This window comes from Thunnus maccoyii, chromosome 19, assembly GCF_910596095.1.
Source record: "Thunnus maccoyii chromosome 19, fThuMac1.1, whole genome shotgun sequence".
In the NCBI taxonomy this organism is placed as follows: domain Eukaryota; kingdom Metazoa; phylum Chordata; class Actinopteri; order Scombriformes; family Scombridae; genus Thunnus; species Thunnus maccoyii.
The window spans coordinates 1,538,150-1,565,058 of record NC_056551.1 but is presented as its reverse complement, the minus strand read 5'-3'; the positions used below and the strand labels follow the sequence as shown (position 1 = coordinate 1,565,058).

Sequence of the window (26,909 nt, the reverse complement as noted above, 5' to 3'; positions counted from 1 at the left end):
AAAATAATAGAGCAGCAATGATGTAAGATTATATGAAATGAATAAATAATAAATATATATATATGTTCTGAACTGGCTTCGCCGAATTACCTTCCGCCATTAAAATGACAAATTAACAGGCTACCAAAAGGAGAAACAGCCAGAAACAAAGGAGGTTTTGAAATGAAGTTCACACCCTCCAAAAACCTGCCAAAGCGTCCAATTCTGATGTTGACTGATCATAAACCTGATTATATTCCAGCTCTAGCCCGCACAAAGAAAAGAAGAGTTGCCTCACCGATCATTCCCTCCAGAGAGCTGGCATCAGTCCGCAGACGATCGTTCAGCATCTTTAAACAGGCCGCGGAGTGATCGCCGGCGGACACGCGCCTCTCCGCGCGCTGCAGACCTGTTGCAACTTCCATAAACCGCGTGATTCCGGACTGTGAGCTTTTTTTTTTTCTCACCTCCGAAACCACCACAAAAGAAGCAGAGCAGCGGCACAAAATAAAACGGAGCAAAAAAAAAAATGAGTTTGTAAAATCCGCAAAGTTGAAAACGTTCACAAGTTTTCAAGAAGGATCGACAGAGGAGGGAATCAGCAGCTGATGTAAATCCAGAGGTGTGGAGAGAAAAGGGTCCAGCTGTCCTGAACTTGATGTGCCATCGCGATCCCGAGTCTCTCTCTCTCAAAGAGGGGAGCAGCGGAGACAGAAACCCTCCCCCTGCCCACCGCAGAGCTCTCCTCCAGCGCGCTGCGGCGGCATTGGTGCCCGCAGTTCTGGATGGATCCGCCTCCACAATACTGAATTTAACAAGTAGCCTACTTTACACTGGAAACCTACACATGGTGGGTATTTTATAAACTGTTTCCAGCATGTTTGCTCCCAATATGTTTAATTCTGCCTGTAGGCCAATAATGAATAAAGAATTCATTATTTCTGCACCAGGTTGGTCTTGACAGCAGAGGCTCAACCTTTGATGCTTGTGACCTCTTGGAATTAATCAATATCTACTTGTGACCCCGCACATCACCTGACCTTGAGTTATTAGCAGTTCAACCAAAAAAAAAACAAAGATTCTTCTTTCTCAGATTATTTTCATAGGAAGAGTTTTTAGAGGCCCGAAGACATGAAAGTATTTGAAAAGGAAATAAATATTATATAAATATGACAAAAATGAAAAAATACACCTGAGGTGTCCAAGATCACTAGAAAGGGAAATTATTTTTTAATGGAAAAAATGAGAGGGAATGAGACCTCATGAGAGGCTCCTCATCCCCAGGTTCAGAACCACCAGTTTAAACCTTCACAGGGAGAATTAGCATCTATAATATAATAAATATAATATTTCACTGGATTTTTAATTATGAAAATTCCAAATAATATATTTTTTAAAAAGAACAGATTTTTCTCAGAGGTGGTGAGGGGTGTGTTGGGGGACTATATTGTGTGTCTGCTTGTGGAAAACAATGCACTGAAGGTCACCTGAAATCTTCAGGACGCGATTTGTTTAAAGCTCGTATGATTTCATATGTAAAATATTTTCATGTCTTGTGAATAATTTTCTACACATTCTACACTTCTAGATATGTTTTTAATTGTATTGATGTTGCCTAGAATTTAGAATAAACATGTGTGAGTTTGAATAATATAAGATGAGTTTCGGTAGACCCAAAATTAAATCTGTGCACGTGGATCCTGATTTAGTATTTGCATAATGACTGTTAGACTCAACTACTTTTTCAGTCTGCATTCACCACACAGATTCAAATATGAAATATTACCCCACAATCACATCTCCACTAATCGCTATATAACATCACATTATTCTAAACGGGCAGATATGAAACGGGAACGATATCCGGGAGTTTCAAATAAACCGTCGCAGATTGATCATTTCTCCGCTGCAGGCCTGATATCAGCTGTGAGAGAGGCAATAAAAAGCAATATTCATCAGCTGTCGGCTCTTTTGTTCGAGCTGCATTCAAAGTCAGCTGGCAGATAGAAATCGTCATGATATACGAGGACCGAGAGGAGCTTTTATTAACGGGAAATTAAATATTGAATGATGCGCGACGGTCAGGTTCAATTAACGGAGACGAAGACTAATCAAAAGTGGCAGATTATAGCACAGGTCTGTCCTCCAGTCAATGCCATAAAAATGCGGAGGTTGTGGAGTACATTAATGAGCTGATTGGATTAAAGCCTCCTGCCTCTCCAACACACAGGAAACCTCTGACGGGATTATTATGCTGAACATAATCTGCATTTATGGGAGAAATTGCAAAAATAGAAACATATAAGTAAAAGCGATTTTTTTATCGGCTCATTTACAGAATATTGTCTTGAAGACAACAGCTAGATTTGCATAACCAATCACTCAAAATTTCGTCGAAGTTTTAAGAGTCATTGGCAAATTGAATAAAAATGATTTTTAGGATTTAAAAATAAAGGCCTGTGAATTTGTGCCCATAAGTAAAAAGAAAAAAAGTGTTTTTTATTTTAATACAGAAAATATCTCATGCAATTACATCACACATCTGGCAAACAGTAATCTAGTTTTTCAGCCTGTTGAGAAATGGGTCAGATGATTGAAATTTTTTTTGAAAAATGTCTGATTTTTTATGTGAGTATTATCAGGACATTATTTCTTGGCAACTTGTAGAAAGTAATCAAGGGGGCATGAGGTATATTATAATATAATGCTAATCAACATGTCCAACTAAAACTCAGTTATACTATTTCCATTTAGAAGAGAGAGAATCTAATATTAATAAATCAGTTGGACCTCCAAATGTTCCTTTTTAATGAAGAAACCAAACAGCAGAATAATACAACTGTCACAGACCAACCCAACACATGCTGATCCACTAGAGAACACCTTGAGTGTCACGTTTTGCCTGGCCTAGGCTTGAAAAATAGGCATGTATGAAGGTGCAGTAGACTACCAGCAGGGGGCGACAGCAGTTCGTGAAATACTCATGAAATTTAATCTATAGATTCTTCTACATGGGCATAAATGTTTCTAATATGGCGCCTCTATCAGCAGTAATCTGCAGGACATCATTTGTCTTTGCTTTCCAAAACTGTTACAAATCACTGTTAAATAATAATGCTGTTTTATGTTGTGACAACGCTGTGGTTACCGTTCAGGTCTGGTTAGGTTTAGGCACAAAAACCACTTGATTCGGGTTTGGGTTAAAATGATCACTTGAAACACGGTATGGGTTTAATTTACTACTTCCTTAAGGTAAGGCAACCCTCACTGTCATGGCAACAGTAAACACCACAACAATTGTAGTTACGCTTTTTAAAAAAACTGTCCATTTTTTGCAAGTTAAGATCTAACCATCCACCCAACCCGCCGCTCCAAATCATGGATGTATAAAGAGAACTGGATACAGCATCGGAGGCAGGGCCCTGTTCATTCCTATGAAAGTTGCTCAGTGGCGCATGAAGCAAAAAAAAATCGACTTCCTGGTATGAAAGTACCCAGATCTTCTGCATTGTGCGACCCATAGAGCTTGCACACTAGTGACTTTCGCAGGCCGAGTTGACTACTTAAGGTTTAGCCCTCCGGCTAACTTGAATAAGGATAAAACAATTCAATCATGCGGCTCTTCTAGGCTTTTGAAATGTGATCGGACCAAATGGATTTAATTCTGATAGTGAGACAAGTCATTTCGCGGGGGTTGTGATGCTCAAAAAAAATGTATCCACTGATTTATAGACGTCTCTTTCACAATGTAAGTCTATGGGAAAAAGTCTTTTTGGGCCAGTGTGCATCACATGACGTTGTAATTACATGATTTGGCCGCTATGTCAAATTTGCTTCAAAGCCTGGTGCTCTTCCTGTATCCAGTTCTCTTTATACATCCATGCTCCAAATATGGAAAACGTCATCTGAACTGCGCCACTTGACAGGCTCTTTGAAAATTGTACATGCGTGTTCTTTTCACGCCTAGGTGAAGCAAAACATGATACTGACACGGTATCCTCTAGTGGATCAGCAGGTGTATTACACGCTTTGGCATGATACTGGGCTGAATAGACATCGTGTTAGTATAGAGACAATTAAGTCCCGCCCACCCCGGAGGGGAAAACAATTCATTGCTCTCCATTGACTTTGTGTTGAGTGAAGGTGCCTCCTTGTCACTTCTGTCTGCTAACAAACAGAAAAATGCCTAAAAGCTGCTGTGTGGTGGGATGCAGTACCATCAAGGTAAAGAACGCAGAACTAAGTTTTTATAAGCTGCCGAACCAAAAAACTGAGCCTTTAAGAAGACAACAATGGATAATGTAACAGTGCTGTGTACCGAGCGGTGGGAGAGACAGACCTAACCTGAGCTGCATGGACAACCTGCAGCTTAAAAAAACCTCCGTGAAAATGTCACATATACCTGGACACACAGTTAGTCACAGAGAACATGCTGGTTGAAATGTAATAGATGTTTAAATCACAGAATAGCTTCCTTCAGCTGAAACAGTAAAAAGACCCTGAAAGGGAAATGATAGCATGTCTGTGCGTGTAATTTCCTGCCTATGTTAACAAACTGTACTCGCCATATCAGCTGTGAAAAGTGTCATGCCAGACTGTTATGTGGTGGAGTTTGCTATACAGTTGTGCTATCTCTACTGTAGACATGATGTCAGCCCTTGCCTTCATGTATTGCATCTTAGCTATACAATATAACCCTCTCAGCATGTACTATAAACTACCTTTTCCTCTCTGGTAGACATTGGGTTCTAAAATAATTCTTTGATATGCTGAAATCTAATGTTTTCAGCTAGCTACAGGCATTTTGTCAGTATTTCAGCCCTTGGTTGCATATTATAGCGCCAATTGTTTTCCCTTCCAGTGGGCGTGGTTTTCAGAGTATGACCTGTTGCATTCTGTCTCTATGTGTATGTGCAGGTATACAATCAATGTTTCCTTTTTTTAAGGTAGAGTCTGAGGGCAGGGTGCAAGTCAGCCTCATACAGTGGCCAATCCTGACGCCCTGTGGTCAAAACCAGAAGTTCACTGTGGGTCAGAATGTGTGGAGGCCTAAAGAGCCAGTTATATGATTGGCTGTTGCTTTGGTCTGAATGAGCAGACAACCAGTCACATAAATTGTCTCTGCCAAATAAACTACTGGAATTAAATAGTAAAGACAGGATTTATCACAGCTTTATCAAGGTAAGATAAGTTTAAGTCTTTTCACAATAACAGAATTTATTACAGGCAATTTCTGACTTCACTTTTTGTTGACACTGTGGTACAGAAGTTCATTCAACAGAATACCAACATGCACGCATGCACCTCAGAGCCTCTCTGTTATGTTCTGTGACTGAATAGGAATGCAAGAGGAGAAATAAAGTATTGGGTCCAAAGATGTGACCCTGCTCTACTATTTATTACTATGAGGTGAACCCAAAACCACGGTTACAGTACTGAAAAATGATCTCCACCAAGTCTATTGGATAATTATATATTATTATCTTCATTATATGGAAAAATTTAAGCTTTTATTAGCTTTTTATCAGTTATCAGTCATTACATGTCAAGCCTACTAGTGCTCTGTCAAGCTCAATCATAATTGGAAGAGAGGAGGGCCTGATTCATTAGAATCATTTTCATCATGGAAAACCGCCCAGAAGGTACAAAAATTACCCAAATTATCACAAACCACCCAAAAGTATTTTAAGTATTTATTTCAAATAAAAACCTGCCCAATCTTGCACTGCTGCCTCTGTTGCATTTCTGAGAGAGTAGCTGCAAAAGTATCATTTAAAACAGAACTCTGGAGCCTGTAGTATTAACACACACTTGCCATTACCACCAGTAACCACAAGTGTCACCAAATCAACCAGTAAAGAAATCTTAAGAGACGGATTGACAATCAGGTGTCCATATGAACAGTGAAAGAGAGTGTTAAAGGATCCCCTTCAAATGTGCTTTCAATGTTCATTTTGACACCTGACTATTATTTTAGAATGGACTTGAAAAATTGTGAACTCGTCCTTTAATCTAAAGATTATATTATGATACAGTAGCTCCGTGTGTATGTATGTGTGGTAAGTGTGTGCTCATTTTTTAATATTTTATGACACTGTGATCCACCTTTTTAATTACGGTTAATGCACAAAAAATAAATGATTTCTCATAAAAAACAAAAGTTAAGTTCATTCTAATAAAATATTATTCACAGAGAAAAATCACACGTGACAACATTTGTACAGTACACAAACTCCATTTCAAATCACCTTCAGGAACTTATATCTTGATCAGGTTTCTGAACAGTGTGATAATAATGTGCCTTTACGGTGAACTTAAATATGAAGACACATTATTATTCCCATAGGATAGTGCCATACTTGTTTTTTTGGAGGCCTAATTAAGCAAACTCATCTCAGTCTAATTTGCCAACAGCTGTTGCTTAAAACAGAGGAAAAGAAAAGAGGAGTTTTGATCTTAACCATCAGATGCTTCTTGTTGCCTGTAAATGTAGTGTTATACACGTATACAAGACAATAAAAGAGCGTCAAAGCACAGTAAAGGCTGTTTGATGAAATGTGGCCCACACATTGACTTCCATCATTTCTATGATTTTAACAAGCAGCTTTTGTCAAAGCGAGCTGTAAAACTCTTTCTGAGGAAGTCGTCAGCAGCTGACAGCCTTGTAAACATGTTTTTTTGATAAATGTTGGCTATGTGATGTGTTCGAGACGTTTTGGAAAATCAAGCCACAATTGCTCATCTTATATTTTCCCTCATGCATCTATTTTCACTGCTTGTCTTATATTTAAGTGGACACACCACCTCATCTAGGTCACCTTCAGTTGTACCAATAGTTAGCATCAAATTTCTCTTTGTGTTTCCTCCAGACAGTGTTTCTCTGTTGAGCTGTGGTGGAAGTAAAGTAACAAAAAGAGGAACTTTGGCACTAAAAAAGACTGATAATGTAATGACTAATGTTGAAAGATATCTACTTGATTTGACTCATTTGGACGCTGAAAATCAATACAAAGTTATTCTAAGTCATCACCTTTATCCTATGATGAAACATTTCTATCCTGATGGGAGTGGTCTCTTCCAGGATGACAATGCCCCAATTCACAGAGCACGAGGGGTCACTGAATGGTTTGATGAGCGTGAAAATGATGTGAATCATATGCTATGACCTTCACAATCACCAGATCTCAACCCAGTTGAACAGCTATGGGAGATTTTAGACTGACGTGTTAGACAGCACTCTCCACCACCATCATCACAACACCACATGAGGGAATATCTTTTGGAACTTGTAAAATCAACGCCAAGGTGCAATGAAGCTGTTCTGCCAGCACATGGTGGCCCAACACCTAACTACCTTTATGTTGATTTATGTTAATTTGTCACCCGTCATTTATTGAATTCCATGAATAAATGGTTGTGAAGGGATGAACAAGAAGCCCCTTTTGGCTCCAACCACACTGTCAGAACACCAACGTATGTTCTTTGACATAAATAACAATTACAAGTTCTTAGGCCTTAAAAATGATCAGCATTTGAAGTCCATCCATCCATTGTCTCTACCTGCTCATCCTTTAGAGGATCACAGGGAGCTGGAGCTGATCCCAGCTCACATTGGTGGGGTACACTCTGGACAGGTTGCCAGTCTAGCACTAGCACAGGGCTGACACACAGACAGACAACCATACACACTCACATTCACACCTACGGGTTATTTAGTATCAGCCTGAACTGCATGTTTTTAGTGTGTGGGATGAAACTCACGCAGGCAACACAGGGAACATGCCAGAGGCCCCAGCTGGCCCCAAACCTTCTTGATGTGAGGAGACTAATACAAGTCTTCTCTCTTCTCTCTGATCAAAATTGTAACAATGTAAACAATGATGAAGACGGATCTACACGTCAGTCACTTCCTGCACACTAATGAAGTTAAGCACTTACTTCATAGAGATCATAAAGAAGATCTTACTCACGTGTGACTGCTAATGATACAGCAAAATTTAGTGCAACCACGACAACCAAAAGCCTGTCATCTAGCTGAGCTGCACCAGCTTTCATCGCTCCTCAGTGTGTGTCTGTGCTGCCCTCAGGCCAGGCTGCCTGTAGATTTATGAGAAAACATTCATCATCAACTGAATCCAGCACAGGTATTCATCTAACAGTAATCACTGACATGTTAATTACACATAATGACAATCCATCTCATTCACACTCCTCCAAGTTCTGTTGGAGGAAGTGGACTGTATGTACAACTGTGAAGAGGACTGAAGGCTAACGTGTGTGTGTGTGTGTGTGTGTGTGTGTGTGTGTGGAATAACAGTGATGAAGCCACTATAGTGAACTTCACTACAGGCATAAAGACAGCTCAGGGTAATGAGTGCAGTTTTACAAGAACTATATTATTACTTTCTCTCTGTTGAAATGAGACTCCAACTGTTTTCATGTGCACATGTTTGTCAGAAACAACGCAGACTTGATGAAAAATACCTATCATTTACAAAAGTGATGAAAAATAACTACAAACAAATTTTGTACTTTTTGAAGTACTTGAGTATTTCCATTTGATGCAACTTTATACTTCTACTGCACTACATTTAATGGAGAAATACTGACCTTTAACGTTTCTTTACAGCATAGCTTCTGCATGCTATACCATTGGTTTGTGTTTAGCATTGTGTTTTGTTGGTTACATCAACATTTTCTGGTTAATTGACAACAGAAAACTCATTTTTAATAGCGTTCTTTGTTCTAACTGATCATACTCACCATGCTTTCCAGCAGTTTAATGAGGAGGCCTTTGAATATTTCCTGTTTTATGCTCTTGCTGATGTCATCAATGATGTCACAGATTAAACCAAGTATGGTGGGATTGTAGTGAGTTGAATCTTTTGTTGATTAGTATTTGTTTGATTTGTACTTAGTATTTGGCTTATGATGAGGAATATATGAATATATATGAGTATTGTTTGTATGTTTGGATAAAGTTAACTGATTAACTAAGTAACATTGTCAGTTGGCTTTTGTAGGTGTGAGAGACTGAGACACTCTGAGAGAAATATGGATCTACCTAAACTGACTGCAGTAGATTGGAGGGCAGGAAGAAGAAGAAGGAGATCAGGGAGAGAAGGATGTTTGTGTAGCTGTGTGCATGTGATGCCTTGAGTTGATTTGAGTTGTTTTCCTCAGTTAAGACTGGTTTGACTGTAGTTACACGTGTTCTTTTGGTTTCTCAGTGTAAATATATCACCCTTGTTTTCAGTCATTCAACAAGTGTCTTGAGTCTGCCTCCTAGAACCTTCATCAACACTCTGGCTAGGCTCCCCAACAATATGTATGTGTGCATATATAAACTGTATACTTTATATAAAGAATGCTGACTGAAAAAACTTGTTTGTGTGTGTTTGTGTATTTTAATGAGATGTTTGCTGTAAATTAGTCATTAATGACAAAGATTAGTTAAGTAAATTGTTACCCGTTTATAAGATGTGGTTGGCAATTTTCTATATTTTTCTTCTTGTCAACAAATCTCATGTTTGGATCCAAACCAACAATGAACTGATCTACTAACCAGTACTGTGAGTGTATCCAAAGCCTGACATATCTTATTCCTCTGTGCTGTAGAGCTCCATTGTTGTCCAAAAACTATTAAAACACATGAATGAGCCACACCGCTGCACTGGCTCACATGTTCCTTCATCATGATGACTATGGTTATACCACAGATGCCACTGAGCATGTGCAGGAATGCAGTTCTGTTTACAGCTTCACTAGCTTCTTGTGCTACATATCACAACCTCTTGACTTTGTACTGAAGTTCTTTAAGAAATTTACAATGTAGCACAAAGTCATGTGCCATGGCGTCTGCCTTACACAGCACTACTCTCCTGAGACTGAAATTGTGACGTTGTTATTAGTCTTTGGAGGTCTACGGTACAATGGAATAAGATATATCAGGCTTTGGATACACACACAATACTTGTTAGTAGAGCAGTTCATTGTTGATTTAGATCCAATCATGAGATTTGTTGACAAGAAGGACAATATTCTTTAAAAAGGAATGACTGGATTTTATTTGTTGATGCTAATGCAAATGTGAAAAACCAGAGAAATGATCCTGCACTTCCTGGAACACTCTGCAGGGAGAAATGTTCTGTTTTTCCATTTAAGCACTGCTCCCTTTAAAGTCTTGAAGTCTTGAGTTACTTTGGACTATACATGTTCCATAGTCAAAATATGAATTCTTTCATTATTTTATTGTTGCCATCAGATTTGTCATTGCAACCCTGCAATGTATAAACTACTAAATGCTTTTATCTAATATGTTTTGGAGGAAACATGATTGCAGTGGTTTTGGTTAAATATTGAAAAAGTCAACACATTGTGTCACTTTTCCAATATTTAACCGATACAGATATCTTAACCATGTGCTGTGAATTGCCCATACAGTACATAACCATAAAACCTTTGTGTTTCCACCTCTGCCTCCGTGGTGGTGCAGTGATGCAGCTCCAGATGTCTATCAGCTCTATAAAGCTGCTGGGTGGTTGCAGTGACAGGAGAAGCCACATGTTAGCTGGAGAGCTAATTGACTCATGTTTGTGAGTAAACCATGGAATTAAAAAAAAAAAAAAACCAGAGAGATGAAACAGTGCAGGAGAAACAATCCACCAGCAGTTTGTTCTCTGCACATTCAAAGCAATAGAAGACAACCACAGTAAGAGGGTTTTTGTTGGCTTGTGCTCTCTGAGGCTAACTGTGATCTGGGCTTTGAAACTTTAATGGGACACAGTTAAGTCTGAGGCCTTGCTAGACATCTGTCTGTCTTCTCTGTCTTCTGTGCTTGCCGAGGAGATTTATTGAGAACAATGTTTCGGCACACAGACCTTCATCAGGTTTTTTAACAAGACAAAAGGAGAAACCATGTTAGATAGGTTGGTTGACCCACACGGGCCAATCAGGTCACACAACAGAATGACATCACTCATTTGAATCGAGCATCATACAAGATCACGTCATGGTTCACTATGCTGACAATATGAATAGACAAAAAAATACAAAATGCACCTATTTAAGATGGTCTCTCCTTTTGTCTTGTGAAATAACCTGATGAAGGTATGTGTACCAAAACATTGTTTGCAATAATGTCCTTCTAATTGCTAGCACAGAGGAGAGTGTGCAGGAGTTCTCTGTTCTATTATTGTCGGGCCATGGTCTTCATTCATCTGCAGGTGTGCAAAAGTTCTACCCCTCGAGTTTTTCCTTTCTCACCAAAATAAAATCCAGCGGCAGGTCAAGGTATTTAGTTCATCATAGTTTAATAAAACATTTTTAATACAAATTCAACTGATGTTTTGTTCATTGGTCAGTGAATAAAATCTATTTATGAGACAAAAACTGTGACTTTGGAACAATAACCTACAAAAGTAACTTTCCTATTGAAACCTCTGACAGCTCATGTCACCGTGCATGCAAACTAACAGACATATCAAAGCAGGGTTGTTATTTGCTGTTAATGCAGACATCTTATTAGTTAGCTATTATGTGTTTCAGCAAAACTGTGTGAAAGTTAACACCACAGCTGAGAAATGATACATGTAACTTCTCACAGAGCAGGCAGATACACTGAGCTTCAATCACACACCATCTGCTCATCTTCTCACTCCAAGCAAACATGTCAGCAGTGCAAATGACAACTGGATGTCACATTTCTGAAAACAACAGAGCATTTAGGACGACATGGTCACAAAACTGAAATGACTAATAAATTAGACAAACAAAAATATAAAGTCAAAGTAGTTAATCCATGCATTAATGACTTGATAATATAAAGACACGCTTGCAAGTTTCCATCCTAGGAAAAAAAAATGGAGCGAAATAAGCAAAATAAAACCCTAAATCACTGTTGTTCACAAACATCCTTGGTGTTTTTTGGGACAATACTGCATGAACGTAAAGGAAAAGTCTTTTTAAACACATTGACTGCCTACTGAGAGATGTTGCTGGAGTGAAATCAGAACACTGTCTCAATGCAGGCTTTGATTTTAAAAGTATCTTTTTTAAATGGAGGGTCTACTGAGTTCAAGGTTGAGTTGTAATCAGTTGATTTTAGCTTATTATAGATTGCTAACAGAAAAACACGGGGAAGTAGTTTTCATTCACTATTGTTATGCAGTGCTTTTGTTGCTAGGGAACAGCGACTGTGGACCAATAGAAATGCAGCCTGGTTTAAAGAGTTGCATTTTCTACGAACCCAGCACTGTCCCTTCGGTTTCACTAAAACTGATTGTAGTGGTTCAGAGTTGGTAGTGAGCTTCACATGTCACACAGATAAAAAAATAAAAATAACTCATGTGAAGAGTCAAACTTCTAAACAGCTTCAAGCTACAAGGGTAAAGAGGAGGAACAAGCAGAATCAAAGACCTGCCACTGTAACAGAGGACACATATGCACTTGTAGGCACAAAGCTTTTTCACATGTAACAAGTCAACTCAAACACAAAAAGAGCACTTTTGCTGGACATTGTTTTTGTTCATGTAGGAATACTTTAAGAATGTGTAACAAATACTTACATACTGAAAGATGTTTGTTTGTTTAACACGTGAAGATAGTTCTGTTAAAGTAAGAAACTAGGGCCGGGTATGATACCAAATACAAATATCTGCTCAGATTCATAATCTTCATCATTCTTTGATCAGAAAATTTGATTTAAATCAAATTTGTGCCCATTTTAGCCGACGTTCTTATACAGCGGCTTAACATTAGAGAACATTGGTTCTTTTGTTCCAGTGTAATTGAACACCAAATATTCCTTTTAGAGTAATTATTAATTTAGTCACTTAACTATGCCATCAACAGATGTGGCCTCAGTCAACAGAGTTCACTGCAACTGCAGTTCTTTGCCCTTTTCTAGAGAAAAAAAACAGAGTGAGGGAGTTCAAGATACTTCTTGACTGCAAGAGATCCAGGTATCACATACAGTCTCTGGTGGTCATCAGAACTCATAGAGCCATGCTCAAATGTAGAACTCTTATATTTGACTGGAGTTGTAATATGAAGAGAGATCAAGATGCAGTGAGCAACCAACAGTAGTAACAGCAGTCGTCATTCTTCACACCTCTGTCAACTTCTGTGAACAACAGAGTGTAACACCATGAATGTGTGTCTGGAGACTGTCTGATACTGAGCACCATTTATCCCTATTTGTACCATTTACAGCATCTTGTCCTTTTCTATGATACCAGTGTGGCCATTCAAAACATGTAGAAACACTTGTGCCTTAGGGCTGAAGAACACTTCATATGAAGAAGTTTGTTTCAAGCATAATGTAGCCACTACATGCTCTGTTATGCTGCCACTACAGATGACTGAAAACACAGCTGAAACTCAGCTTTTTTGAACATGTTAAGGTGTGTTAATATGCTCTTTAAATAAAAAAGGGGTTTACAAATGTTAGTAGTGAAAAAAGAATTGTCTTCTATCTGTACCAAAAATGGAGGTGTTGTACTGGAACTAGTATGGAAACTGATACCCGGCCCTGACAAACATGCAAATACTAGGGTTATAGTTGGCAGAAATGATATCAGTGGTATGTGTAGTCCAGCAGTCCTGGTCTAACAAACTTCACACAGTAACAGTGGTTCTGGCTCATATACGGAGACAGTGAAGGAGTGGTTAATTGACTATCTATGGTAAACAGCAAGCACACAAATTCCCAAACACAAAGTGCGCTCACAGTCACACCACTAGATTACAGTAACATCTAGAGAACAATGAGAATCATTCCCCATCAAGAAGCTCGAAAATAAAATCCCATTATGTTTCCTTTTGTATTTCCAGAAAAAAAGCTGGGATCATTTGCCCAGCAGGTGAGTAATGAACAAGAAAGGCCGATATAACGGCTGCTCTCAGACACTAACAGTTCATTTCAGAGAGCAAAGGCCTATCAGGTGCTCTCCATCACACTCAAATACACACTATCTTGTTTCAAACAAGTCCTTCACGTGGGATGTGGTGATTTGTATCATAGGGGAACAACATTTAACGATTCTTTTAACAAGGAAATGTATTTTTAAATCAGGAGATTTGTTTCCATTTCCTTCAGCAAGAAAGTTCTGTGTTATCCAACAATGGATGAGGCAATCACATTGTGAAATCCGGCTCATCAACGTTGCACGTAGTGGTTTTCACCAGACCCATTTGATTCCTCTGTGTTCAGCTTCTGTCTCTGAATGTTTTCAGTTAAACTCCTCCTTTACTTTTTAACAGCATAACGAACACAAAAAGACCACGACATCTCCCAGAGGCTGGGAAATTCATCTTGTTTGTTTTTTTCTTCTCAGTACAGGTCACTGTGGAGAGGTGGGGTGTAGTGGAAAATGGAAGAGATGGCTTTTTGTGGGCAGGTCCTCAGTAGTTGTGTACTGGTCTGTCCTGCTGGTTTGTCTGTAGGGAGGGGAGGGGTACAGTCCTTCAGGCCTCAGAGCTAAGGGAGGTTCGTGTTGGACTTGGAGGGAGGCGGGCGGCTGCACTGTGCTCTGTGCGGAAACTGTAATCATACTGACCAAGGGAGAAAGACAGAGATTATTACCTTGTGTTATGACCTGGCAGAAATCATCCAACACTACACTGAATCAAACATTCATCACATCATCTGTAAGTTATGTGTAGGGTTTACATGAACACATCAAACTCAGGACCACCCTGACCTCTGGTGGACACACTGTGCAATAACAGGAACATTTCTATTTGTTGAGACTACAAATGGTAAATGGACTGTACTTGTATAGCGCCTTTCTAGTCTTCTGACCACTCAAAGTGCTTTTACACTACGAGCCACATCACCCATTCACACACATTCATACGCTGAATGGGTACAGGGGCTACCATGCAAGGTCCCTGTTGTGGATATTTTGATCAATGGTCAGCACCTCAGTGGAGAAAAGCGGACACGAGCCTTTGATGTCTTAAAGCTGAAAATGTTCATTGAAGCACTTGATCAAGCGGAGAACTGAAACAGCACACATCAAGGTGTTCTAGCCAAACTGCTGTCTCTTTCCGTTCTGCCCTCTGAAGGTCTGACTCTTAGTCTTTAACCTGAACAGATCAGCCTACAATATGAAAAATTAGTCTAATTGGTTCACTAGTTTCTAAACAAGGAACTGCATTTTACCTGTGTTGGTTCAGGTCACGTTGCATGGAACTTCAGGTCACTGTCAGCACACTCTGGTTTGAATGTCTGATTGTGTCAATAGAGTCTACGCATTCACCTATCTGTGTTGTCTAGGAAAGCCTCCTCCGACCTTGGTAACCGTAGCAATGCTGATTTACCCTTTACCAGAGAGGTTTCTGTTTCCCCAAACATCACAGACAGCTGCATATCCAAGGAGAGGCAGTGTCTCTCTCTGCAAGACTTGATGTTTCTTACTCTGTGACCTCAAGACCCAGGTTTGACCCAATGTAACCCAATTTGTAACCCTTAAAGATGGAAAATTCCATCACAGTCCCAACCTGCCTATCATTCATACACATTCACACACTGATGGCACAGCCGTCAGGAGCAATTTGGGGTTTGCCCAAGAACGTTTCGACATGCGGACTGGAGGAGCCGGGAATCGAACCGCCAATCTTCTGATTAGTGGACGACCCTAAATTCAGGGCTGTGCTCATTCTCAGTCCCGCAAAGGTACCAAAAATTGACACCGACTGAGCTAACATGGATAACGTGAAGTAATGAGTTCAGTACCCAACCCTAATATGCAAATTAACCTATAGACTGACATGTGTAACCGGTCAAAAAACACTCTCGGCGGTTAACTGTTTGCATCCCTAGTACTAAAGCATATCAGCTGGCACCACAAAGATAAGAATTTGATAAGCAGTAAGGTAGCCAAACTTCACTGGAAGAGAAATAAAATGGATAAACCTGTGGGATAAGTCAGACTTTGTTGTGGAGGTGCTGCTGTGTTGACAGATCTCATCATAACTGATGACTGAAACTATGGACAATCTGTAATAAACAAGACTTTTCTTGAAATACTCACCTCTTTCTCAATCTCAGCCAGTGACTTGATTGTAATGCCCATGAGGTCTACCTGCTGCAGCTGAACATGGAGAGCATTAAAGTGAAGTTGGTTAGTTGTCCAGTCATGTAAACAAATTCAATTTCAATAACTCTAAGACGACATCCTGTCTTGTTCTGTCCCGACCAACAGTCCAAAACCAAAAGACATTCCGTTTTCTGTCATAGACAACTAAAGAAACCAGAAAATATTCACATTTGAGAAGCTGGAATCAGAGAATTTGGACAGTTTAATCGACTAATCATTGCAGCTCTACACATTATATTAAAGATAGATGCAGAGCTTGAGGAGAGGAGTCAACGCAGGGCTAGACACCTCAGCTATAGGAGGATTAAACCTGTGACCCAACAAAAAAACTCAAGACTCAACTCAGGACACTTACATCAGATGAGGCACAGGCGAACTTCTCAGAGATCATGAAGGGCACTCCATCCATTGCTGAAAAAGAGAATTCACATAAATGCTAAATAAATATGACAATTGCAGTAGAAGCAAATAAATAACAATTTACAAATTTACAAATTTACAAAAAAATGGCCCTATTTTTATGGTGCAATCACATGGACTGGTGCTTAGTGGTCAGACTGTGTGATGTCTTCACCTGCCGTTTTGGTTAATTTATGTGCAGCAGTGCAAAGTGAAAAGATAGATAGATATGTGGTGATTAATAACCGTGACAATAACATGGTCACACAATACTTCATTCTAGTTGGCTGAACATTATATTCAGATAACCGCACTGCGCTGACATAGTGTTATCATCAGCATAAAGGGGTGTAGCGGTACACAAAATTGAGGGTTCAGTATATACCTTGGTTTTGGGGTCACAGCTCAGTATGATTTCAGTACAGCAGAAAAAAAAGAAATGAAAATAGAAAGGTAGAAAATAACATTTTGGTCTTTTATTTTGAAAAATGTAAACATCCAATAATGGCTGATTGGTCCTAACTATGACTGAAACAGTTCAGTCAGGACACCTGCTGACAGCTGTTTTATGCTGATTTATGGTTGCTCAGAACTGGTTCTTCCGACGTGTTCGACAATGTTGTAAATCCAATGTATTTATAGTTGTTCTGAATGGCTTCACTCAAAGGCGACCGTCACAGAGGGGAGAGGGGGATGGGCAGATGACCTTCACAGAGGGAGGAGGGTGACAGGGAGACGTCATATCATTTAACTACAGGGATAACGGTGCATATTTTAATAATAGTGTTGCGCTCAGTCAGTGTCACGGGAGGATCGTCCAGCTCAGGTCCCTTGTTTGTCATTCCGATGGCAGCGACACAACATGAGCATTGGTAACCAGGGTAACCAAGCTAACTTGGCTAAACTGGCTAGCATACATCCATGAGCATCCTAAAGCTAAGTGGTGCGCTGCCAAAATGTCCTGGGTGGAACTCGTGCTCTATAATTATTGTTCGGCATGTCAGAGTAAGTGGATTATAAAACGATTTTGACAGTAATTGTTTGGGTCACAGAGCAAACCAAACCGAACATCCTGTATCAAAGGGTTTGGGACAAGTACACACTCCATTACACCCCTACCAGCGTACTAATTAAAACATGTAACTGGGAGGCTGCTGTCTTCAGACTTCCTTTTCCAAATTTAATCTCATAAAGCCCATTGTTACATTGAAGCCAACAGGAGACATTGTAGCATTTTAAGTACAGTTATACACACACTAGCAACGCCATGTGATGCATGTCTTTCAATGGCACATTTCAAAAAGACGTGATTTTGGGGAGAGGATGTTGAGGAGAAGACAGTAACAAACTGTTGCTAACCTGAGATAGCATACAAGTTGGAGTTCTGGTGCTCATAGTCTGGTCTGGTAGTGTTCTTCCCTCTGAAACTGGCCGGCAGGGTCATGGAAATATGCCTGGGACAAAATGAAAAAACACATACAGCATCTGGTTAGTGATGGAGACAAACACTGAATCTATGCATCCTTGCTAAGCTAATGTTCACTGTTGTGTGTTTTTATTTTTTGTGAAGAAACTTGGAGCAGTTAAGTCCTTGCATGGTTATTCTGATGTACACTAAGCTCTAAACCTAGAAGAGCAGAGAGGACAGGAAACAGCTGGACCCTCTGGGGTGTCGTCTCTTCATGATTTCTCTCCTGTCTTTGGGCTTTGAGAGACCTGCCCTTATTTGAGGATTTCCTCTCATGAGAAAGTACATTATTGTATTGCATTACATGCAATTGTCACCAAATGAACTTTAACATGGATTCACACAAAACCTGCACCATTCTAAAGAGGACTAAAACCTAAAGGCTGATAGAAGCAGGTGCAAACAGACAGCATAGTGATACTATTCCAACCTGTTTCACAGAGGACATTTCAACCACAGGAACATTTGTTTTCTCTTTTTAGGACTGTGAAAAATGTTATCAACATATAAACCTCAACGTTTTCCATTTAATATCTTAATACAATACATGCACATGCTTGTTGGACAACTATTTTACACAGGAAGAGATATAGCTCATTTTTCCTCCTCTCCATACTGGCTGTGTAGAGATTCCTTCCTAGCAGAACTACACTGCTAGAGATAATGGACAAACACACAGTCCTCCATCTGATCCAAGTTTAGCTTGAAAGTTACTAGACTAGACTAAACTTGTTGTTGGCTTCTCCACTTATTTTAAAAAAAAGATGTGAGAAAAAGAGAGAGAGAGCACAAGCGAGCTGACAGCACGAGAAAGAGACAGCAGCGGTGGTCAAGCAAGCTAGAGATTCCCTTCATTCTGGGAAAACACTACCACTATTGTCCACAGGGGCCGCTAAAATCAACAAAAAAATGAAAGTTCCTTGTAGTAACTTTAATATGAGAGTTCAACTGGGTATCTCTTCTAAAGTACACATTTCCCTTCTTGCTGAGCTGCAGTGGAGGGGTAGTTTTGTACTAAAAAGACTAGCGTTGGAAGACACCCAAATAATTTGTCAAACTGAGACTGCTGGAGCCTCTTATTAACTTCAATTTAACTTTGTAATGCATTTTGAAACAGAATAAGTGCGGTAGAGTTTGTTCTCCATCTCCTCCATGAAACCAGGTTATGGGGGGGGATCTTTTCATGGTCAATAACTCTTTCACTGAATATATGAGCACGTTAGAGTTGTTTTAAGACAGACTTTAAAAATGTGAGCCTATCCTTTAAATACAGGCTGTTACAACTAGGCGTTATAACACTGTTCATCTTGTGATTAACAGTGTATTCTTTAGTGATTAGTAGCAGTAAAGTACTTCTGTAGATAAGGGAGTTCATTTCAATTTATGCACTTTTCTCCATACAATAGTTCAGGTTACAAAATTATATCAAAAGTAATTTGACAATTCCAAGAACACATTGTACATAATGCGTGCACTTTTCTTTGGTTTCCAGCTGAAATGTCACTTTTTCCTGCTTCACTATGACTAAAGATAGAGTCATTTCCTCGAGGAAAAGATGTTGAAGGACAGTGAACATCCTCTTTCCTTGATTCAGGGCTGAACAGACAGCCTCAGCCCTGTCAGTAATGCAGGACAAATAGTATGTGAGTTACTTACATTGCACATATGTAAGCATGCAGCTGGACATGTGTTGAAATCAACATAATATGAGTAGACATACTTGGGCATAGGAGCTGCTGGGACTGGGGCTGAGCTGGAGGTGGAGTTCACATTCTGGATGTTGTTAGTGGTTGGTGTGTGTGGGGAGTCCTGGGCCCGAGGAACGGTCCCCATGCGATACCAGATTCCCATGTTGTTGAGCTCTCTGTTAAAAAAAAAAGTCAGAAGTACTGATGAGCAGAAAAAGCTGAAGACTTCCACAGATGATGTGGAGTAGTGGACACAACACACACTTGACACAAAGGCCTCTCAAAGTTACATCCCATATTTTCTCCTCTCATTAATACTTTGTCTGAGGATATAAGGCTTCTCTATGATGCACATAGACATACTACTCACTTAGGCCCTGTTTACACCTGGTATTAACATCCGTCTCGGGTGATCCAATCACAAGTGGACAGCTTTAAGTACATCTGTTTACATCTGGCATTAACATGCGTCTTGAGTGACCACTTGTGATCGGATCTCACTTCCCCGCTCTGTATGAAAATAAACATGGACATCATTTCTGTTTGCAAAGACCAAATTCGTCCGTTATTAACTGACAAGAGAACCAGGTGTCAGAGAGAGAGAGAGAGAGAGTCTGAGTGATTGGATCTCAATTCATCCTCAATGCATCTTGGGTGCGTTTACATCTGTATTTAGAGCTGTCCACTCGTGATCGAATCACCCGAGAGGGATGTTAATACCAGGTGTAAACAGGGCCTTAGACACAAAACTATTTGTCAAGTCTACAACCACAACATCCCATCATGTGATCCCCATGATGCTCACCCTATGAAGGTGTACTGAGGGGGGGCTTGCTTGGAGCGTCCCAGGATGCGAATGTCACAGATGGCTGCCTCTGTGGAGTCCCGTGGAATAAACTTGATACAGAGCCGCCTCTTCCGAAAGGCCTGCTCCTCTGTACAACACAAGAGACACACAGAGCCATTTCACTGTAAACACTCTTCATTAATCATACATAGATGCCACAAAAGTTATGAACTATTCTTTAAAGATTAACACAACAGTTGTTATTTGGGGTCAATAACAATAATACTTAATTTGGCAACTCACGAGTGTCAACAGTCTCCTGGATTGGGATGAAGCCCACAGGCAGGGTGTCCTTTATATCTATCAGCTTCATGTCCACAAGAACATTGCCTAAATGGCTCTGTAAAGAAAAGAATAGTAGAGGACAAATGAAAACACAAGAGACTTTGGGGAGAAAAAAAGACAAGGAAGATATAAGAACAGACTGTGGCTCAGGAGGTAGAGCGGGTCGTCCACTAATCGGAAGATCGGCGGTTCGATTCCTGGCTCCTCCACTCTGCATGTTAATGTCTCCTTGGGCAAGATACTTAACCCCGAATTGCTCCTGATGGCTGTGCCATCATTGTGTGAATGTGTATGAATGATTAGATTTCCTCTGATGGGCAGGTTGGGACCTTGCATGGTAGCCATAGACTGTATGAAAATATGGACGTCGTTACCGTGACGTCACTCTTTCTGAAGAGCGGTTTGGGAGCTCAAAGTGAGCCGCTCCGGCCGTCGCCATCTTGGCAGTGCGTGACTCTGCCTCACTCCCAGCCAATCAAAAATGGGCAAAGAGGCGGGCCGAATGGCTGAAATAAGCCACCTAGCGGCTGGCGGACCTGTCACTCAAAGCAGCCATGTCCTTCATTATGCAGAACTTTATGGCTTAATAAAATTTAAACGAGTGAGTTAAAAAAAAGTTCACCCTCAAGTACAGTTGTCATGAAAGGGGAAACTAGCTATAGAGACCAAAAGCGTTTTTTGTACCAGGCAAGAAACATGTTTATTTCTGTTGTAAAGTTGGGCATTTTAACATGGGGGTCTATGTGGATCGACTCGCTTTTGGAGCCTCAAGTGGCCGTTCAAGGAACTGCAGTTTTTGGCACTTCAGCATTGGCTTCATTTTTCAGCCCCGGAGGTTGCTGCTTGCTGGTAGCCCCTGTACCCATTCAGCGTATGAATGTGTGTGAATGAGTGAATGTGATTTGTAGTGTAAAAGTGCTTTGAGTGGTCCGAAGACTAGAAAGGCTCAAAACCATGGTTATCAATGGGCCAGTCTATTAAAATGCCATAACTTCATATTATCATGACATTGTTTTGGGCACAGCTGGTCAGTGAAGTCAGATCACTTACATTTTCCTTAGAGAAGACCCTGGTGAAGCAGAGGTAGCGGGTCACCTTGGATTTGAAAAGGCCATCTTTCCACAGGTCAGCATCCAGGCCGTCTGTTGTTGTAGAGACCTGGAGGCAGATAGAGAAGGCTGGGGTCATCAAACTGTTACAGTATCTGGGTGCCTCAGGATTCATTTAACATGACTGAGTCTGTTAAGATCACCTGACAACTCGAATGTTTTGTCAACTTTCCAAAGAAAAAGAACACTGAATTTCTCTGACAGACTGCATGTCACTGCTACTCATCAGTAGTTTTTAATTAAGCTCAAATAAAAGCTGGATAATGGAAATAATTTATATTAATAATTAAAATGGATCCACTTCAGCTATGTAGGTAACAGTGTAAGGAAAGTGATTCTGATGTCTAAACTCAGCACAGTTCCCTTTTAGCAGTAAAGGTGAATGTTTACTAGGCTTGGGACGATATGCTTATCTCCCGATTCCATACTATAACAATACATGGGTGCCGTTTTCATTCAGAATAGATTCTCGATTCAAAACTGATACTCTAGTGAATATATACAAAAAAAGGCACTATTTCCAGTCTCTTGCTCCAGTTTATTGTGTGCTGCATCGTTAGCTCCAGGGAAGAACATTGCTGTCCAAGATGCTGAGCAGGTGCAGGGTTTCTGAAGTGACTGAGCACCGAGTTCATTTCTTCACCTCACAGTTGGTTTAAGTTGTTTAATGCTGCAGTATGTGTTGGTCACCTGGTCTTGCTTGTTACCGCCGATCGCTGCTCCTCTAAACTCTGTCTCCGAGCGATGGCGTAGAAAATTCACGATATGCTTTACGTTCATCTCGCAAAGCTGATTATTTAGTCGTTAAATCAAAACATGCTTGCAACTGCTGCATTGTTTGAAGATGAACCGCGAGATAACTCCAGCGTGTGTGTGCGCTGTAGATTGTCCAGGTGCTGCAGCTGAGTTCCGCCTTTTTCATTCCGTCGACATCACGATATTAACTAACATTTACAAAATCGATTTTTGACATTTGTGAATCGATTCAGAATCGTAGGAATCAAGAATCTTATGTGAATTGATTTTTTCACCCACCCCTAAAGTTTACTGCGTGGTGCTACAGCTGTTGCTGCTTTTGGTTTCAGAAAACACTCTTAATGAATCCATCTTTCTAAAGCTTAAGGACACCCAGAATGACTCCCTCTGGTTTTGTGACCACCTCGATTTTTCATTGTCCTCCCTGAAATAATCAAAACTTAATCATTACAATCTCCTGTAAGTACAATTCTATTGCAATTATATATTCATTCTTGTATTAAGATGAGTGTACCACACAGTGCAGGACTCTATGTAGGTCCTGGTAGCAGATTTCTCTGACAGAAGTATTTAGATATTAACCAGCAAGTTAAAAAGTTCTATACTGACCCATGGCCTGAGGACGGCAGGTGTTGTGTTTTGTATAAATTGTAAAGCCTTGTGCCACAAACTTAGGATTTTAGGCTGTGTAAATAAAACGTATTATTTGACCTGAGTCGTATTAAGGGACTTACCACATCATATCCGGTGGGTGCCCTGTTTCTGGAGGCTACAACTCCGACTCCAGTGATAGGGTCCATGGGCATCTCTGGTAACGCTTCAGAAAGTTCCCGAACCTCAGGCATCTTTGTAGAGGTCTGCAACAAAAAGCACCATGACAAATTAGCATTTTGGAAACTGGTCAGAAAAAGTAAGACAGCGGTGGAGAATGCAGAAATAACTTGCTCAAATTCAGTTTATCTCTAATGAGTACATCTTCTAGGCTACATAGGATAAATATATCAACCTCTTCCACCCCCCCATCAACCCATTTTTGTCTTTTCTAGGGAAAGGGATGTTTAGGGGGAGATAGTAGGTAACAGTATATGCCACACAGAAGTGGTATACATCATCTGAAAGCTGGGAAGAAGAATGAAGAATAATTTGAGATGCAGCTCAGCATTGTGTGTCAAGTTTTTCTAGTCATAAATCTGTAGTAAACATTGTGTTTTTTTAAGGTGTCTATTCAAATTTTGAAAGTTTAGAGTGTGTAAGGGCTTAGAACATTATGATGGAAGTATATGATGGCCATTCCCATGTTCAGTAATGTCTCATAAGTTGTCTCAAGACCACTCAAGAATTGATAAAAATGGTCAAACATTCCTCCAAAATACCACATTAAGACACCAAGACCTTGAGGAACACCATAGAAAAATTCATGCTGTGATTTAGCCTCAAAAAGTTTTGACATTTGGAGATTTCTGTAAGAATTGTATCTTTTGGCAATTGGATGGTGAGCACTTCTGTTCTGGAAATTGCTCAGAAAACCCCTTGTTGTAGGTATACCTAGGGAAGCCATACATTCTCTGAATGATCTAGGTCTCTAGTTTGTGGTTGTAAAGCTTAATGAAGCTGTCATTATCCAGTTGATTGTAGAGGTTTCAGAATTCATGGTCTGCAACAGTGTTAGATTGTTGCTAACAACTGGGGTCTACAGTGTATAAAGAGAAGGGTTTGTGTGCCAAAGTGGCTACAAAGCTACACATGCCACCTCTTTATGTGCCTTGTAAATGTGACTTCACTCACTTCTAATCTGTTTAGTGCAGAGCATTCTTACAGCTTTGACTGAAAGAACAACTATCCAACCTTGGAAGATACTGCAACACAGAAGCATATTAATGAGTACTGAGCAATGAGGGATTTACACAGAGCAGAAGACCCTCTTGAAGCTGTTTGGACAACAGAGGCGTCCTGCATAACTTCTCCTTGGCTACCATGGTACTCTCTTTAAGGAAGTGACACAAAGACAGCAAGTTAAAGGCTGACTGAAAGAAGGCTGTAGACCAGTGAGCTGACACACTAGATTCCTGACATCACTTCCATATCCAGACAGCACATACAGGCATCTGTAGCTGAATGTGCATTCATATGCAGACTTAGCATGATTTTAGAAACATCCAAGTAACTGAGAAACCTGGTTCACTTTGGGAAAATATTTTCTTCGTTGTCTGCACATCAAGTAGCTCGACACATCCACATAAAACGAGTCAATTTAAATCATTAAATTTAAATTTTAAGTATATTTGTCATCTCTCAACACACATATGGAAGATGTGTGCATGCACATAACACCAAACTCAATATAAACATAAGTTCGTTCAAAGCCGTCTTTAGCAATTTCTTTTTAGAAACAATTCACTGGTAAGACAAGACTCAGTTCACGTGTATTTAACATATTCAAATTGCTACTTTTACAACCAGTGTATTAAGTTACTATACTATTTTCACTTAATTACATATTTTAAAGACAGGTATATATATATACCTCATGTCTAAAAAAATGTTGAATAACACATAGCTTTGTGCATTAACTATGCTAGCTGTGTTCCGAGTTCACCACCACACGCTAAGCATTTACCAGATAATTTTATATTAAGTAAACATCGTTAACTACGACCATATGTCAAATTAATTCAGCATGTCCTTCTCTACATACTAGGCATGGAGCGCAATGGTTCTGTTGACAGCTAAGTAACCCAACTAATCCAATCAACGTCAAAATAACAAATGAACACTAAATTATAACCAGCTTGAGCTAGTCGCTCTTGAGGTTTGTCAGCTATATATTAGATAGCTTAGCTATGCGACAAAGTAGCTTGCTAGCTAGTCAGCTAACGCTAGCACGATAGTAGTAACTATCCAAACACCAGCTACCCGACGCTAAGGTTAGCTAGGCTGTTATTTGCCAGTCTGTTTGGCAAACGTTATCCAGCCAGACGATTTAAGAGCTCACCATACAATCTTTATTCAATTTAGTATCCCATCATTTGAGACAAAGGCAGCTTTACATGTCATAGCGTCGTACGAAGGCCGAATCTGCAGTAACTGCTAACTGCTATTTGCGACATCGATCATGTTAGCTAACGATAACTAGCAAACTGCTAGGGCAGTCCACTTACCAGGCGCGGATAACAATTGAATCCGACCGGTCTCCGTTTATTTTCTTGTGTGTTATTCTCTCTCAGACGTAATCACAGCTCCGAAGCGAATCTCATCTTTACGGAATTCCTGTTATCAGCGAGCCGATCCAAAACATGAGCTGTTTTGTATATTTACTTTGCATAGTGGTGCCCCAGCTAGCGGGTTCAGGATGGGGCCGTCAGTGGGGCGGTGGGGAGGACTGAGAGCGGGGGAGTGATAGCCAGCCCTCCCCATCGCCTGCCAGGAGCCTACGTATTGGACATACATGTAAACAAACATATCTGCTAATAATGCAATATCATGTGTGTTTGGACGCTTTCTCTTAAATTCTTTTTAAAAGCTGGCAGTGACTGTAGGGCTGTCTCCAGTGTCATACATGCGTTTCACCACAACAGATTAATGATAATAAAGTCTTTCAATAAAGACTCCATGTGCACCATGCACTTAGTTTATGGTAATTTAATTATTTTCAAATGTATGTGTTGATACTGTATGTTATACTAAATCACACTATAAACTGAAATGATAGAGTTCTCAAGGCAAAACCTGCATTGTTATGATCTTGAGGCTCCATCTTATAGGGGCCCCCAAGTTAAAAATATACGGCCTTTATTAGTGTTATTATTATTATTATTATTATTATTATTATTATTATTATTATTATTGTGCTTACACGGGGCATTCTATTATATAAAACTGTGCTCAATTAGGTAACCGGGTAACCAGCAACTAGTAATCAATAACTTCATACATACATTTCATGAGAGGCCTGAGAAGAATTTCTTCAATAATGTAAGCTATGACCTTTAATGTTCAACAGGCTGTAGTGAACATAATCTATCTGAAGAGATGAACTGAGGATCTTGGTAACTCTAAACAAACACATGTGCATCAAATTCATCTCTCCCTCAAGAGCATTAAAACCATTCGTCAAACACTTAAAGTGCTTGGGCCCAGTACACAAATATGCACGGAACAGTCTTAGAGCTCTTCAGGCCATACAGGGTGCTGCAGTGTAGAGATGATTTAGTGTCAGAGTATGGAATGAGATTGTTTTATAAGCAAGTTTTATTTCACAGAGGGGTTCATTGGTTA

The 26,909-nt window shown here is 40.0% G+C and overlaps 2 protein-coding genes across 4 annotated transcripts in view; both read right to left on the bottom strand.

The window, feature by feature from the left end:
- The window catches only part of LOC121885148 (LIM/homeobox protein LMX-1.2-like), a 69,349-nt gene extending 68,969 nt beyond the window's left edge, over nt 1-380 (bottom strand). The window contains exon 1 of the mRNA XM_042394332.1: nt 278-380. Within this exon, the coding sequence (XP_042250266.1) occupies nt 278-329 (52 nt within the window). The 5' untranslated portion in view covers nt 330-380. The remainder of the gene's footprint in view (nt 1-277) is intronic.
- A 10,894-nt stretch (nt 381-11,274) lies between these two features.
- Nucleotides 11,275-26,090, bottom strand: mvb12ba (multivesicular body subunit 12Ba). Of its 3 annotated transcripts, none has more exons than XM_042395411.1 (10): nt 25,793-26,090; nt 23,369-23,491; nt 21,820-21,927; nt 20,728-20,824; nt 20,443-20,572; nt 19,670-19,813; nt 17,841-17,935; nt 16,438-16,493; nt 16,017-16,076; nt 11,275-14,532 (listed from the first exon to the last, which is right to left on the bottom strand). In XM_042395411.1, the coding sequence occupies exons 2-10, from the start codon at nt 23,477-23,479 to the stop codon at nt 14,446-14,448; spliced, it is 888 nt and encodes a 295-aa protein (XP_042251345.1). In that variant the 5' UTR covers nt 23,480-23,491; nt 25,793-26,090; the 3' UTR covers nt 11,275-14,445. The 3 variants fall into 3 exon arrangements, with proteins under 3 accessions (XP_042251345.1, XP_042251344.1, XP_042251346.1); XM_042395410.1 differs by lacking the exon at nt 25,793-26,090 and adding an exon at nt 25,627-25,743; XM_042395412.1 differs by lacking the exon at nt 25,793-26,090 and adding an exon at nt 24,420-24,490.
- Nucleotides 26,091-26,909: the final 819 nt, after the last annotated feature.